This window comes from Mycetomoellerius zeteki, unplaced genomic scaffold, assembly GCF_001594055.1.
Source record: "Mycetomoellerius zeteki isolate Tzet28-1 unplaced genomic scaffold, Tzet1.0 scaffold188, whole genome shotgun sequence".
NCBI lineage: Eukaryota > Metazoa > Arthropoda > Insecta > Hymenoptera > Formicidae > Mycetomoellerius > Mycetomoellerius zeteki.
Window position 1 is genome coordinate 1584641 of NW_017256836.1, and position 18604 is coordinate 1603244.

The following is an 18604-nucleotide window of genomic DNA, read 5'->3' on the forward strand; positions in this document are numbered from 1 at the left end:
ATTTAATTTGGAAACACCCTGTATATATATATATATATATAATCTTACGTTTAAAGATAGAAAATTATACTTATTCGATGGCAAATAATGGCGAAAGTAAAATATCGATAATAAAAAAAGATACAATAATAAATGATTTATTAAGACCGTATAATGGAAATACACAACAAGTACGAGAAGCTGGATCTTAGACGCTTAAATATTTTCATATGAATTTATATAGTCATTTGAACTGCGCGCCGAATTGATTTTCGGACCTTTCAGTACATTAAGATCTTTTTAAAGTGCTGCCAATTGAGCATTAAATTATTAAATTGCTTGTCAATGATATTATTAGATATAGTGATATTACTACAATAGTTTAGTTGCGTTTTTAAGTCCAAAAAATCAATTCGATGCGCAGTTAAAAAATGACTACTGTAATTTAAATGAAAATATTTAAACATCTAAAATCCATCAAAAAAGATACATTTGATTATGATCTATACTACAATAATTCTTCCATCTTATGACAACGGGAAATGATTAAAATTCAGTTTAATACCTTCGCTGTCATCATAAATCCTTCTTCAAGTATTATACAGAATAATACATTTATGTTGTGACCATAAGTGAAGCATACAGCTAATAAAAATTCAGTGTGCATCACTGATGATGAATATGGCAGAAAAAAGAACATACGTTATTTTCAGCGGCGTAATTGAGATTTTGCAACATTAAAGAGGTAACAACATTATACGTTCCCCTTTATACCATACAACTTCTATTTGGAATGTTTTTTTTAGCAAATCTGCATATTTTCGGAATATGTGCCTATTAAGATTAAAATGAATAACTCTATTCGAATTTAATGAATTGTAATGGATTGGTACATAAGAAGATATGATAAATCAAACAGAACGATATTTATGTTTTTTTGTTTTATATATTAGAAAGTAGTTTGTTTAAAATGATATATTTTTAATATGTGACTCTAAACACAGTTTATGAAATATGATAATTTTGACTTTTACACTGAGGATGGCTTAATTTAAGGCCGAAACGTCTGTATTGTAATTTAATTTCTGAGATATGTAAACCTTTTTATTTTTATATTAAACAAAAATTGCCAAAAAAGATCGTGCGTATGTGATAGATGCCCTACATTTTGCTGTTTCTATTCGAATGTAACGAACACAATAAGGTAAATATATCCAATATGGTCTACCTAAGCGTAATTGCGATATTTTTATTGAACATTGAAAATGTGATTAGATTCAAAATAGAAACAGAACGTTCTGAGGATTAATTAAAAATATGGAACATTTTGAATATTTACATGAATGTAGTGAAGATTTATTTACCCATGTAACTACCTATACAGATAAGTAATAAAAAGTGATTGTCATGATTATTTTTTGAAATATGAAATTATTTTTTGAAATATGAATTTAAAAATTCTAAGGTCAAAATCAATTTTATCGATCTTGAAAATCTTTAACAAGATTTTTTTTTAAGTTTCTTTGTTAGAAAACTCCGCTCCTCAAAAAGTTATTAATTAGCTTCTTATCAGATTATAATACGGCTTCTTTTTAAGTTTTAACGAGATTTTAAGAAATATAATTTTCTAAAAAACAAAAATTGTTATTTCACAATCATAAACTAGGGATGTGCGATTTTCAGATCAAGTCACTAAAAATCGATTATTTACGAAAAGATTACTTTGAAGTAATTAAAAAGAAGTGAATCTTTACAAAGAAATCAATTTAAAATAGTCCCTTTTAGTTAGAAAAATCAATTTTTCGTAAAAATAGATCGGTTTAAAATCGCTATTGTCGTTGGGGAAGATCGATCTTTTGCAAAACGGAACATCCCCCTATCATAAATATTTGAATCAATTGCAATTAATTTTAACAAAACTTTTGGTATTAATAATCGGAGAAGTCGTCCGATTTTGTGTCTCTTCGTAAAATCGCCATATTTTTATTAATGAGACTGACATTGAGACAGCTATTAATGATTATCTGGAATATATTATAGAATGTTCTGCGCGATAAATGACGAGACTGATGATCTTTGCTCGACGGATGGAGATATTCAGTAATCAAAACATCATAAAAGATTACTCGAATGAACGTTCAGCATTTTGCTGCGGAAAAGAAGATTTCTCAAACAGCTGATTTGTATGCGTACGTTTGACAACGGTGATATAATAAATAAATATGATGTAATGTCATGCAAATAGCATAACACTCTTTAAGAGAAATATCTGATGCTCTCGTCTTCGATGCGGTTGTAATTCGATTTTGTATCTTTGAAAAATGCTAATACATATCGCTAATGACTATAACAATTTATACATCTATGTATACACGATTGCTAAAAGAGAAGTTGCTAAAAATAAGTAGTCGTTAATTTATAATGAATGGATAAAATAAAATAAAATATAACTGTCTCTTGATTAATACATAAAAGAAATATATGTTTTGTATGTCCTAAATCCATTAGTGTTTATAAATTATCTATCAGTTATATCTAGCCATATATTTAATATAATATTATAATCTCAACATTAAACCAATCTCATTTTTGAAGTGCAAATTTAAAAAGTTTAACATTTACCACAAAAATATAATTCTAAATAACAGAAACTAATTTTTTAATTAATTTTGAATGAAGCTTTTATTTAGATTACGTTCCAAAACATTACTTTGAATAAAAAAGTTAATTTATGGACCGATATTCATAATTGGTTCTTATTTTAAATTTTAAATTGTGTTTTTTAAATTTTAATCTGTTTTAAGATGTTAAACAGCTCCGATGGCTTCTTCTCTTTAATAATATGAATATGGTTGTTCATGAATACCAACCCATTAGTCAACTCTTTTACTCACAGCGAGGTTTTTAAACACAACTTTGATATACAAATTGATATTTAATAAGCCCAAATAAATCAAAAATTTTCTTCCGCGCAATAACATAAAAGAAAGGAAGCGGAAATAAGTGAGGGATTTTGGAATACCACAATATCTTGTATAGTTTGCGCTGCATATTAAAATAATCGTCAAAATTATTTCTTTACAGACTGCTTAGATAACATGATCACTATAGTCAATAGTGTTTACTACGTTGTCATAAAGCTGCATTTCAGTTTTACATGCAACAGATAATTTTATAGGTGTAGAGTAACTCCGGTATTTATGCCGCAGAAGTCAGAAAATATAGAAGGAATGGGAGTAATTTGCACGCAACCACTCCGTTACATGCTTTATGTTATATTAGTATTGTGTTATGATTTTAGCTTTTTACTGTTATTATATTAATAAACCACTGTGTCAGTTGAGTCGATTTGTCAATGCAGTAAATAGCGCAATCATATATAATAACTTACACAAAATGATTACTGTGGGGAATGCAATGGTTATTTGATACATAAATGTAGAGGAATAATCAAGAATGTAGTATAGCAAAACAAAAGTGCTTAGCTCTTGTATTCTTTATTCAGCTTGATATTATCTTGTATATCCCACTTGCTTGGGACATGTGGTATTTTTAGCGAGCGGGATTTATGCCCAAAGCAAACAAAGTGCGCAGAATGGAGATTCGGTCATTAAATAAATGAACTACATGCGAAACATGTACCTCATATCATCATACTTGTAATATATGCAAAAAATTAGAATTATTATCTATTACTTCATATATATATTTATCATTCTTATTCCTTAAAAACTTTGTATGAACACATTTTATAAGTTATATATATATATATATATAGTGTTATTTTTTTTCCTATTTCTAAGCACCATTTGTAAATTTTTCATAAGCCGTACATCCCACCTCTATACGACAAAAATACGACAAAAAAATTTTTAATATAAAAAACAAATATTTCTCGAATTCTTAATATTTTTTTTATAATAGACAGTATAAAGTTTTTATTAGTTTAGTTTATTTATCTTAAACATAGTAAATAATAAATTGATCAATTAAGTTTTTGTTAGGTATACGGCGCGGCGTATATACCGGAGTTTCCCTATACTTTTTACGTAATTTTGAAAAGTATGTTGATATTCATTTTGTAACTTTAATCTAGCTTGGAAGCCTTGAATGTGGCTTTCTAATGATGTAATTGAACTACATTTTGTATCAAAATGTGTGTATCTGATATTAAATTACAGTAATTAGTGATATTCCATATCCTCCCTCCAGTCCCTCCTATTCCATAACCGCATTTTTTCTCCTTCGGTTTTTTGTAACTTACCTAAAGAACTTTCATCTATATAACATAATTGGTAAGACTCTTTGATTAATAAACTTGTACCAAAAGTAGTTATATCACGCATCAATATCTACTAAGTTATAAAACAAAATAATATTCTATAAAATCCCCTTCCTTCCACTCTACAAGTTTCCAAAAACGCATTGCATAATAATGCAAATGTTATATAATTAATCTTATTGACATTATCCCGGATTGATAGAATTGAATGTTGATTTAACGAAGTTTGCAACCAATTACAGCATTAATATAAATTATTATGTTATTGTTATTTAATATATAATTTTGTATGTCATATAGCCATTTAATAAATCGTGTATAATTATTTAACTTATTCGATGTTTCATGCATCTGTTTCAATCATTGATTCTATTATACATACATAAATACATGAAGGCAAATAAGCTTGAATTTACATAAATATTTATAATTGTTGGAGAAAACAGTAATTAAAAGTAATAACGTTTAAAGTCAAACATTTTTTTATTTCTCCAAGCAATTATTCAATAAATTTTTTTATCAATGAACAAGAACTTTTTTATCTTATAAAAGGATAAATATAGAACATTATCGAATGTAAAATAATATCTTTCTTCGAATTGTTTAAATACACACACAAAATCTTTGTTTTTCACTCAGAGATCGTCAGAAAAGAGATATCAATTTTGACAAAACTGAATCTTTCTCGATTGTATCGAATAAAAAAATGCGACCTTTCAACTGGATTTATTAACAAACAACAAACCGTAAACAACAGTGATATTATCCATCTTCGCTTCACAAGAAAACAACGGAAAGAAGATAATCAATTAAAGCTTCATAAATTGAGTTCAGCAAAAAATTCCTGTCATTAATTAAGCGGCTTTCATTAATTAAGTAATTGCAACGAAGCTTATCTCGCCAACGATGAGCTTGTTTACGGCGATTACGTATTAGCCAGTGATCGCTGAAATTTGCAATAAAGTTTCCAACTACTCGTTCACGTATAATGAATATTCAATCGTTTCCCTGGCCGAATTCATGAAATCGCTTTGTTATGTTAATCGCCGATACTTGCATAGCGAATACGTGAACAAAATGGAAATTTAACTGTAAATGCATTGACTGGGCGAGTTGTAAAAAGTGCGCATTGTGCAAAGGTGTAAAGGTATATTGTATCGACGATTCGCTACTTTGCCTTCGCTTTCAGTGGAAAAACGAAGGAAATTTAAAACGTAATTTTATCATGATTAAGTTGCAAGTGCAATTTGCTTCGCAAACATCACAAGTTCGAATTGCAAATCGCCTTCTTGCACAATAATTGTAGCCACGGGCGACCGCGACTTTCTCTTTCTTAAATATTCTACGATATTTAATAATGCAATATATTGTTACGTAGAGTGTCTTATTTATAAACGCAGCGGCGTTAGGTCCGCGACAACTCGGTGTGTGCACGCGTCAGCAACCCTTTAAAAGGGACGAAGAGCTCATCGGAAAAAATAATAGCGCGTTCTAGCGTTACATCGATCCTCGACTGATTAAGGACAGCGAAATTAAGCGAGGTGTCTCAGGTGACGCGCTAAAAATAGTCGTTGTGTAGTGTTCCACTTACAACTATAGGTCTACTTCGTCCTACTTGCACCAGTCCGGTCCAGCATGCATCCGAAAATCGACTATTTCCCTTGCCGCCGGAGGACGGAGAAATCAGACCGCAGTCATTACTTATCGAGTATTTGTCTTTAGCTCCATTACTATAGGGATCGAGAAAACTCCGGTATACGTTCCCCCTGATATAGCCTACCGATGTTTATACAAATACGGAAATATTGAATGTCAGTTTTCGCAATTAACGTACAAAAATTATTTTTCCTTCATTATATTGAAATCTCGATTAATCGGAAATTGTAATCAGATTCAATCAATGTGCTCGAAATAGTTATTTGAAAAGTTTTCCTCAATACTCAAACTTCAATATCTCATTTATATTTATTTTATTTATAGAATTTTCTAACTCGTCTACCAATAATCAGATTATCGATAATTATGAGAAACACATTTGAAGCTCATACATTTGATAATAACTTCCTAAGATAAGCATATTATTGCTGCGATATGATAATTTTTTCAAAAATTTTAGGAACGAGTTTTATCAGTCAATTGTAAATAAAATTACTATGGGACAAATAATAAATTACGACTAATAATTAGAAAAACAGTGGAATTGCCAAAGGCAAAGTTTCTTTTCCAAAATTACATATGTTATCGCAATTGTATAAGCGTATATCGAATATATTCAACAAGCAATATAAATAATGTGACATACAATATAAATAATGTGACATACTTTTTCTTTAATTTATTATCCGTCTTAAAATATATTATACTGCATTCTAAACTATAGAAAGTAAAATTTAATTTAGTTTCAGTCGTTTTATTTAAAGACAGTGTATAATTTCGTACGTATTCATTTAAAAGATTGATAATTTAACTCTGCTATATAATTTTTATACAAATTTATCGAACGGTAAATGTAATCCCAGGAAAAACGTTATAAAATCGTAAATTATTTTATATCAAGTTATTTTTAATTTCTTTTATAAAGTTTAAATTATGTTTAAATAGTGCTCTCTATAGATTGCTCTAGATAGAGAGAGAAAATTCCCAAAATGGAGATCACGTTACTGTGAATCAGTCGTTTCAACAAAGTCTCTGTTCTGTAACTAGGTTGTTCCAATACAAGAACCACCTGAATGTAAAACCTCGATCACGAGTAACGTGTCCGAGTAACGTAAAGAAGAAACCCGTGCCACTTTTTCGAGGAGATCCTACTCAAGGTACCGTTCAGTGTATCTCTTCTTTTTCGCGCGACGCGCCTTGTTTAGGGAAACGAGAAATATGTTCAAAGTGAACCATTACCTGAGGTAGATGCTAAATTCCACAGCTGAAATCGTGAACGGTCTAAACGCAATTACGAGCCTTGAAAAGTGATATTTCCCGTCAATTCTCGCCATAGGATCCGCAAAGATTACAAAATCTTAACACATTTCCAATCTACACGAAAAGAACGATTTTGCTAAAGTCTAAAATTGAAAATAATTTTATTGAACTATCAAAATAATTATGGAAACTCAAGCATGATGAGCAATACCGTAAGAAATTTTGACATTCTAGTAACCAGCTTGAATGTTCTACATAATTATTTTGATATAGTCCAATAAAAGTATTTTCATATTAAAATTATTTTCTGATTTGTCAAGTTTTGAGATATTTCAGTAAATACGCGTCCGCGTTTTCTTTTGCGAAAGAAACGATTCGACGTAAAACCGATCGTAGCGAATGAATCTATTGACACTGTCGTAGCAAGGAATTATACACTTCGCAAGAAGATTATTAACAAAAGTATACAGTTAGAAAACAAGTTTCGCGATGAGTATTTTTACTTTCGGAGAGAAAGAAGTCAGAATGGAAGAAATGTTAAAATGATCTTGTTTCCGCATCGCGACAGGATTTATCCGACGACTCTGTACGTACCGCTTGGAAAACAACATCTTGTATGCAATATCCTTCCGAATACCTCCTTGCCTCAAACGTTGATCGTCGTTGGATCGCCCGTAATCAGTAAGCTCACTTTACGAACGAGTTTGCCGAAGCCGACAGAGAGACCGAACTTCACGGACGTCCGTTAAGAAGGTAAAGACCAGCGGTAGTTGCTGATGAATATTCGTCCGCGACTCGTATATTTGCCATGCAAAGTTCTCTGCGCGCTGACCCCAGGACGCGAGTGCGTATTATATGATAATGGTGGGACCCGATCGTCTCCTACAATTATTATGCTATTTACCCCTGGCCACCATCCACGATCATCCACCTTTGACCAGCTATCGAAAGTCATGCTCGATCGATTCGCCTTTCTTTTTTTCTCGTCGCTCGATATTAAGTTCCTCGTCAATCGAAATCCTAACATCAACCACCGTATGTGCTCATAGTTTCAATGACAAAACCAGTCACTGTCGTCATCAACCGGTTTTTTTTTCAAATATAGTAAAAAAATACATAAACGATAGAATGAATTGATTTTTTAGCAGGCAATCTGTACGCCGAACATAGATAATCGAAAAGGTAAACGTCAGTAATGTTGGGAAAGCTTTTCGCGTATGTTAGAGATAACATATGTATCATTAAGTCAACTAATGAAACGAGACAGGATTGTAAAAATGAAGACTGTGCTGAGTTACGTTAAAGGATATGACGTCGCGAAAGTACATATCTCGCTTTCCGATAATGTTTCAATCGCACACATACGCAGTATGTGTAAAATACGTCACGCTGTTCCCGGGAAACGGAATTATTTGCAATTTTGATGAACTTTATTAACGACACAGGGGAAAAAATTCTCGCGGAATTATTCTGGACTTCGGATTTAACGATTGAGCAAAATCAATATAACGTATCAATATTCAGTGAAGAGTAAACATTTTATAGCGTCAAGAGTGTTCACTGGCACTTTTTGTTCATTTAATAATGTTCGTCTCTCGACTAGAATCTAAACCGTGAAACTAAGCGTATGTACCGAAGCGCAATCAACAATTTAGGTATTTGCTTAATTTTACGTTAAAAAAACTTCAGACGAACACTCGGCAATATTTTTTTCACATCATGTTCTTTTTGACGCATTTCTTTTATTATTTGAATTATTTGTAGAAGAGACTTCCGGTCTCAAGAAAAGGAAAAAGATAAAATTATAATTGTCACTTGACTGAATCAAGCGTAATTCATTGTGCATAGAGAATCGATACAATCTGAAGATCTTCAAAAGTAGAACACTATTTAATCTGTTCATACATGTCCCAAATAAATAAGATTCGTAGCGTCATTATTACTTTATAAATCATCGTCCACTTTCTGCGTCGGTACTATCACCGGTGAACTTTCTAAGACGATTGACATACGTAACGCGCTCTACCTCATCATTCGCCGCTCTCTCATTCTCTTTCTCTTTCATTTATTCAATAGAGGAAACGTGCATTTACATCATGATTGAAGGGTATCAAGAAAAAGAACGATGCATTTCTTTGATCGATACGAAACGCGATCTCACTTGATCTAAAATCGCCGATCAAATATTTGTAGGCTAATCCTATAATTTTTGTTTGTCAGTAATAGTATTAAAAGTATTTAAATAATAGTATTAAAAATAATAATAAAGTATATAATAATAATATTAAATATATTAATTAACTCAAATATTAAGTTAATTAATTCGCAATAAAGTACTTGACATAATATATCACGAAATTATTAATAAAAGTCTTGCTAATTACAAATAATTTGGTGCATATACCACTTCCTAAATTATTTCATATAGGAAAGATTTCTGACAAAAAATTTACATTAGTTTTATAATATTCAAATTATAATTATATGTTTTTGAATTTATTAATTCAAATGATTTTTTATTACTTTGATTACGTATCTCTTATAATTACTGAGATTCAATATTTTTTCAATGTACATTTCTCATGATTTCTTCCTTAATAAATTAAAATAAGAAAAATTCAATACTTAATGTACGATAACATTTAAATTTCTTGTATGTATTATCTAGTTTGCATATTTACTTGAACATATTTATTTTTATTCGTCATGCATTATACGAATAATTTATTTATTTGTATAATGCATGAAAGAATATTACGTCGTATAAATAATTAAATATACGTGTATAATCACAATGCTTTTTGAGGTTCGTACATACAAGGTCATGAAGTGATATTTAGAACACATGTAAAATCACGTATGATTACATCGAGGAAAAAGTGTAGTGCTTATCACACATAACAGCGGATAAGACCATAACCGATTATCTTCTTATTGAACATCTGTCAATGCTGTCGATAACGCATGCACAAATTTCGTGAAAAAATGTATCAACACTGCAAAATTTTATAAATACAAAATATCAAATCTATAGTATATCTGCAGTAATAGAAATATATCATTAATTTCACTGTGTCAATTTAGTAAAAAAATTCAAATATAAAAAACTGTTCAAAAAACATTTTTAATAATATTTTATTTTAAAAAATATAAATTGCATAAAAAAAATTAATTTGTATATGTATAAAAATTTTTTTTAATGTAAGTAAAAATCAACTTTTAAATCATTTTTAATGTCTCTCGCGCGTATATATGTGTGTTTTAAATCAAAATAAAATGTAATATTCATACATATACTCATATAAATCACACATCTTCAGAACTTAAAGCACGTTTTATTGAAGAGCTGTCATAATTTTTGCTGACGTAATAGCCATCGACATAACTTCCGTCAATTCGCACGATTCACATCGTTGCTATTATCTACCGGAAAATTACGCACTAACAACAAAAAGTATGGAAAGATTGTCGACCACTTTCGCTGACCGCCAGTGATTTTCCGCAATGCGCATTTCATTGGAAGAATTAAACTTGATTTCATCATGTCGGCGGTATTTGCGATCGATGTCAAGAAATGCTAATTGGAGTTAATATTGACTTGTGTATATAGATTAATCAATGCAGAATTTCTCCCTTGCACTCGCGACATCACGTCAAAATATCCGTTAAATCACAAATTCAAATGCACGGAATTTATTATGGCTACAACACAATAATGCCATTTATTCCTATATTTTTCGAATATCTAAAACTCATTGTGTTATTAATGTAAATATGTTTCATTAATAAAAATATTTTTATTGGATGTGTATTTCATTAATATATTCACTGTTAAATTCGTATAATGCCAAATTATATCCAAATTGAATCATTTTTTATCATTCTATATAGATCGATCGCCACTGCTTTTATCCAATATGTCGTTAATTTAACTAAAATAATGGAGTTAAAAAATTCAACTGGAAAAATGTACCTATTAATTTGATTCAAATTTAGTTTATTATTTACTATAAGTGGATAAAATTAATATAAATGCTTTACTTTAAAACTTTTCTGTAGTCGAATTAGCAATTAAATGAGCAATTAAAAAGAAATAAACTGATTAAATTTGATTTTTTAATCACATATTCTGTATTAAAATAATATATCTTGACATATTTGGAAATTAAAAAGAACAAAATATTATTTAACTTTGGAAATTGGTTTAAGTATAATCCTTTAATATTTAACAGCGCTTTATATTATTTTTATTAGATTAATCATACAAAATATGACATTTACAATACTTAGGATATGTTCTATTCATATTGATCTCTACAACCCTATTTTTTGTAGCATATATTCTATTTTTATTGATTTTCATATAAGTTTCTAGATAATATATGTATACATATCGATCTATATATAATTTCAATTACCATATAGTTCTATTAATATTTAAATTTGCTGAATTGATTTAGCCTTTTTCGCTTATAGCAATAACAAACAATAAATCATCAGAAATTAAAATATAATTTACATTTTTGAATGTGCATATATATGAATGATTGTTCGTGAAAAATTTAGGACTTTAAAATATAATTATTCTACACAGAGGAAATAACGAAATATCTATGCGAAAAAATATACATACATAATATATGTGTATATATATACATATATAATGTTGTTAAATTAATTAGTATTAAAATTTAGTTCTCAATAAATAAAATATTCACATAATTGAATTATAAACTTTAATGTTGCTCGAAATTTTAATATTTGTCAAAATGCATTCTCATGATTTCAAATATTATATATAAAAAATTTTAACTATTACAAATATATTATATCATATATTTCTAATGAAATAATCGGCCAATATTTCTCATTAAGTTATGCAAAATCTGTAGTAAATATTATGTTAATTTTTGTGCATAACATGTTTTCGAATAGTTACAATATTTCAAGTTTTATATTGTATAATTTCTATAGCATCATATTACCAGAAGTAGGCCCTTAAATATTACATTGTTACGTAAATAAATCATTTTAATAAACGTATTTTGGGTGGGTTGATAAATCCAAGATCTCAAAAATAAATCTAAGATCTTAGTATCGAGATTATAATAGTTTCAGACTTATTATATAAATGATTAAGTTAATTGTCATTGTGTAGAATTCGCATATTTAGATACGTTCATGTATATGTATGTACATGTATACATATTAACAATTTTTTCCGTTATTAATATTCACATCTATAGTTTTACTTCTTATGTATGACGTATATATGTATATAGTATAAGTATTGTGCAGGATATAAGCCATTATAAATTAAAATGTATAAAATTTAAATGTTTAATAACATACACTCGAATGGATTTTAATTATACAACTCGATTATTCTCTATAAAAAATTATCTATAAAATGCAAAATATTTAAATTATTCTAAATATCATTTTAAGTAAAAAACACAAAATGCGCAAAACAGAGCGTCGAATATATTAATATAAATTTCATCCGCAAAATAAGATAAAATATAAACATAAAATTATTCACACATAAAATTATTCACAATGAAATAAGAATCGCAGATAAAGGGCAACAATAAAATTCAATAATTTTCTTCACTTCTTTAAAACAGAAATGTTATGCGTTATGTAACATATTTAGATGATATTAAAGTTCACTCGATATTTGCAAAATCAAATAAGTAAACAAAGGATTTCGATACATAAATGTAACATACTTTTACAAACACTTCTTTAGTATCTTAATCAAAATATTTATAATAGAGGAGTTCTGAATTACTATATGGATTGCGCTTTATTCACGGAAATTTTCTGATTTTGTTTCGGACTACTATTACATGTTACTTTTATAAGATTATAAATTTATATTATATATATATAACAGATTAACACATTTATTAACATGTAAGAATATAGAAAAAACTATTTTCCAAAAAATATCTGCGTACTTATCTATTAATCTACTTATCTTCACGACTTAGCAAATAAATTAGAATCTATATGGTCTGAAATACACAAGTCATATTTATCGAGTATCCCATATTTATCGTTTTATCACCAGCTTGACGTCACATTGATAGCCTTTTCTATTGCTAATTATATGTAGGTATCTGCCAGTATCTGAAACGCAATATGTGATGGACATATTCGACATCAAGTATTTTTTATAATTTACAGATAAAAAAATTTATAATTTTAAAGAAGACTTTTCAGAATTATTGTCGCAAGATATTTAGTTTCGGAATTTATCAAGCAAATCTCATATGATATGCACTTCTGATTTTTTCTTCATCGTCAGGCATGACTTCAGAAAAACTATACAATAATAATAAACAAGGTAATTGGACTGAATATGCTCTACTACTTGTGAGTAATTACACAATGAATTCAACAAATAGCATTAATAATTCATGCAGTCTGTCCGTCTGACTTGATTACACCTGCAGTTTATTGTTCAATTTATTCAATCTGTTCATTGTCAGATAAGCAAAATGCAGAACTTCGTGGTCATGATGTAATATTTCGCAGATAAATTGCTTTCTATAACTATTGAGAGATGGCTATTAATTTCCGTAATTCATTTTATTGTAGTTTTATTTATTTAAAACACTATATTTAATTTATTTTCGTCATAACGTTTTCTTTGTAATCAAAGAAAAGAAACTCTTTGTAAAATAGAATCAATATGGCCAACCTAGACATACTGAGTACACATCAATTGTAATGTTTTTGATACTTTTGTTACTTTAGACTGTAAATTCTAATCCATCTGCTAAATATTATGGAAAAAATTAAATAAGTAAATAAATAAAAAGTAAATAAATCAATAATTGTTTGGAAAATAGTTCTTCATATATTCTTATATATATGTCAATAAACGTGTCAATATGTTAATAAACTTATAACCTTATAAAAGCAACATTGGATCACTTTATTTTTCATTTTTTTTTAACTTTTTTGCGAAAAAAGGAAAACATACTTAGGTCATATTAAATACATACCTATGTATCCAATATGATTGAAAATCTAAATGTTACTTATTCTTCTTAAAATCTTACTGCACCTATATAAATATTTTTGAAAGTCTTATATTTTTTTATGTTTAAAAATATTTTGTCTTTAAATCTGGCCACTAATTTTCAATTTTGGGTTTAACAAAAAATTAAAAAGAATCGCAAAGCTTAGGTAGGCTATAGGTTACCTCATTATATCAAAGATGCATATAAATTGATTGGGACAAAGAAAGCGACATGGTAAAAAATGAAATTCTACGCGAGAAAAAACCTGTATAATAATGCCCACACTTACACTAATGAGTAAAAAGATGAATAAAAAGATCATGTAAAACATGACATGTCTTTAATAATGTATATCGAAAGATTACGCATGCTTGATACACATATGCATTTATAAGAAGAGTCAAATCCTGTATAGAATAAGTATATCAAATAGATTTTCGTAAAAGTGTCTATACTTATTACAAAATTGAACACAATAGACGTACGAATATCAATAATCATATGATCAATTTTTATTATCATAACACAAGACATTAATTATTTATATGTATATAAAAACTATCGTTTCTTTAGTATCAATAAATACTGATGAATGTTTTATAACAAATTGAATTTTCTTACATTATCATATAATTTTCATAAAAATACAATAAATATTTTTCAATAAGTTTTTTCTTTCAATAGAATGTTAAGCATCGTAAAATGTAATTATAAGATGCAAATTCAGGACTGCTAAAATGTAAAATATAAACATTTGAATAAAAAGATTACTTTTCTTTAAATCCATTTTATAGGTCTTTTTTTGGAGAATTTATGCTATTTGTATTTTTCTAATCGATATAATAATTATTATATATTTTTAATTAATGTGATCAAATACTAATATCAAATAAAGAAGAAAGAATCATACTTTAAATATGTAATAAGGAAATAATATTTAATTTCAAATGACATTTTATAAAAATAAATTCATAAAATAAACATAAAATGTAAAATTAAATAATACATAAAATGTAACAATTAAATAATAAATTTACTTATTTATCTTCCATAATGTATATTTATGAACTTGGATCTTATTTAGACATAAAGAAATCTTTTATAATATAAGCATGCAATACAAATTGCAATACATATTATGCTAAATATATTTTTTAAATTTGTGACTTTTATTGTCATAATATCATCCTTATCGAGTTTTTAAATTCCCAAAAAATGTTAAGGTCTTAAAACTATTGTATTTTAGCAGACTCACAAATTTACGCTCACATTTATGCGATTAAATTTATAATTTATATAATTTCTTATTATTTTCACAGTCTAGTGTATGTATATCATTAATCTTGTCATAAACGAGAAAGATAATCTTTTGCTGTTTGATTTGATGATGCGAAGAATTCGAACAGGTATTCTAATTTTGGCGTAATATCCGTTTTTACTTGCAAAACTGTGTTCTTTATTTTTGCTTATATAGCTTTATAATGAACAATTCTTTTTTACTTATATATTTGGTCTATTTCAGTCTTATTTAAAATGTATCTCTAGATAGTAACAGTTGAAATTGTGTAATAGACGATTAGAGATATAAGTATGCATAAATTTATAAAAAGCTTGTTTTACAAGTTATATTTATAACATTAAAAGAAGGTAAAAATAATCTTTGAATAAAAATAGATAAGTAAGTTAATCTTATTATGACATCGCATTGCTATATCATTCAAACGCAAATACAAAGTTATCACTTCTTGCAATTCGATGCAGGAAATAATACTATTGTGAAAGAAAGGCTGTACAGAGATATTGATGTTGCAACTTATTAAAAAAAAAAATGTTAAGAAAAATAATAAATACTATTTGATTATCATTTTAAAAAATCTATTCTTTTTTTTATTAACATGAGCTACAACGTATACATTATTTAATGAAAAGTTTAATAAATAATTTAATCAATTTAATAGATAATTTATTCATTGATATAGAAATATGCGCGAACTGATTAGCGATATTGTTAGGCAATTTAGTATAGCACAGAGTTTCTCAAAAAATCGATTGAAAATCTTAAAATAAAGTTCCATTAAAGAGAAATTAAAATGGTTTTCCTTCATAAAAAATGCCTGTATACACTGAGAAAAAAAGGTTGTTAATTTGACTAAATGCGTTTAATTCTTAGTGACTATTTAGTTCAAGTATTTATATATTTAAGTTAAATATACGTGAGTTATGTTATTTGTTTGAATTAACAAATATTTGCTTGATAGCCCATGACCACTGCACATTTAGTTGAATCAACTAATATTTTTTTGAATCAGCAACTTTTTTTCTCAATGTACGTAACATAGTTTATATACAGTTTATATACAGTTTATATACACCAGTTTATTATATATACCAGTTTAATAGTAAAAGTGACTCGTAGTAATGATTCTGCTATAAAGTTCGCATAACAAGTGCGTATTTTTAGCACATTGGATCGAGATAAAAATATGACAATGCATGAATCATTGATCCCCCCTATCTGACTTTGCTTCTGAAGATCTCGAACGTTCATCCCGCATTTTAATTATCGCTGGCTATGTGTTCGCATGAATAATCGCGTAAAAAAATATTCCAGAAGAATTCGCGTGTCGGAGAAGTCATCCAATGACAAAGATAGCATGTGATTTTTCGTGACAAACATTTCGTGATATATTTAACCAGCAATGATGCATGAAACATGGGAACAAGAAAGGAAGGAGAAATCGAATATGCAATTCACGAACATGTGATGGATTATAGCGCGTGATTACTATCCGAACAACTGGCCGAATGTATTATACAGAGAGTACTAATGATTCTCCAAACGGCTGTTGCATACCATTACCATTTCCGATTCTAGATTTGATTGCGTATCGCTGAAAAATTTTGGACGTTGATAGATCGAGGAACTTGTGATGATTCACTGTTCACTTCCGGAACGACCCAAATATCTTCATTTCACACAATACTACATCCTTTTAGTAATTCAGATCGACAGCTGTTTGGCCAATAAATTTTTACATTTAAAAGATATTTAAGAAATTTAATTAAAAGATACATGTTTCGCTCACAAGTTCCGAATTTTTCACAATATGCGAAACACATTTTATTCCACAGAAATTTCTTTCAGTTGTACAATTTTTCGAAAAAATCATCACAATACGCGGAAAAAAATATAGCTGTCGTAACTAAAAACTGCATGTGGTAACTAAATGGCAGGTGTAAAATATGAATAGTTAAAATATAGGTATTATAGCTAATGTCTTAGGTGTGATATCTATATTATAGCAGCAACAGCAAACCATTTCACTGTAGTTTATAAATTTATAGTTACGGCAGCAAATATATTATAACAAACTAAGATTAGAGCTGCGGCAGAGAAAATCTTTTTTTCTGTGTAGTTATCATCTTTTAACTAGTATTCAGTGGGCAATCAATGACCCTCTTGAAATTCCATTATCCCGTTGCAAGGTCGAGTTATTCGTAGATTTTTTTACCTGAAAGCCGGACATTCGCTAAAAAAAACCGGTTTTTGGCAAATTGGAAAGATGGCAACCCTGATCATCACAAATTCATAAATTTTTCTCATATTTCGGTAAATTTTTGTACACAGAAAGAATTTCTCTTAAAATTTACCCTAAAAATTTGATAGTTGTGGTACAATACAATGTTTTAAAGATTTTTACCATGCACTTCAGTAAAATTAACTTATTTTATTAGTGAATAAGAGAGAGTTACATAAAATTTTTCGAAATACAATGTTGTCCCATGACTACCATATTTTCAAGGTAAATTCTAAGAAAAAATTCTCTTTGTGTACAGTTCAACTTTTTATGTCAGTAAAAAGAACTTGACATCAATAAAAATTGCATGTGAATAGATATATTAATGAGACTAACAAAATATCAACACTTTGAAATGTACAACATTATACGTGAACTGTGTAATGTTACTGCGAAATCGATCATCAAAATTGATCACCCGTTCCTCACAAGGTCAGCTTTTAGTGTGTGCCTTTCAACAAGCGATACAAATGACACGGTGTGACACAATGGATCATTACATCCTTATTGTTTGCCAATGTTAAACAAAGATGACATGATTACTGTGTCGCACTATGTTGCTTGTTGGAAGGCACCCAGTGTAAAAAATTATAATTGAGTAACTGTATTTTTTGTAGCTTGAAAGCAAATAGCAATTGTGTGGGAAGTTGCAAACATTTATTTCTGATTATTTTAGTTTACCACGCGATGTTGTTTTATATAATTACATAATTATATAATATAAAATATTTTTTTTTGTTATATATTATAATTATATAGGTAATTATCCAAGTATAAATATATAATATAATCATATAAATAAAAATAAAAAATTT

General features: G+C 28.2%; 2 protein-coding genes across 2 annotated transcripts in view; both read right to left on the minus strand.

Annotated features, from left to right (window-relative positions):
* Window positions 1–2727, minus strand: part of LOC108721938 (uncharacterized) — a 15723-nt gene extending 12996 nt beyond the window's left edge. The window contains exon 1 of the mRNA XM_018446766.1: window positions 2717–2727. The gene's annotated coding sequence lies outside the window, so the exon portion shown is untranslated. The remainder of the gene's footprint in view (window positions 1–2716) is intronic.
* The window catches only part of LOC108721939 (uncharacterized), a 10094-nt gene extending 2186 nt beyond the window's left edge, over window positions 1–7908 (minus strand). Inside the window, exon 1 of the mRNA XM_018446769.1 lies at window positions 7772–7908. Coding sequence (XP_018302271.1) covers window positions 7772–7788 — 17 coding nt within the window. The 5' untranslated portion in view covers window positions 7789–7908. The remainder of the gene's footprint in view (window positions 1–7771) is intronic.
* Window positions 7909–18604: the final 10696 nt, after the last annotated feature.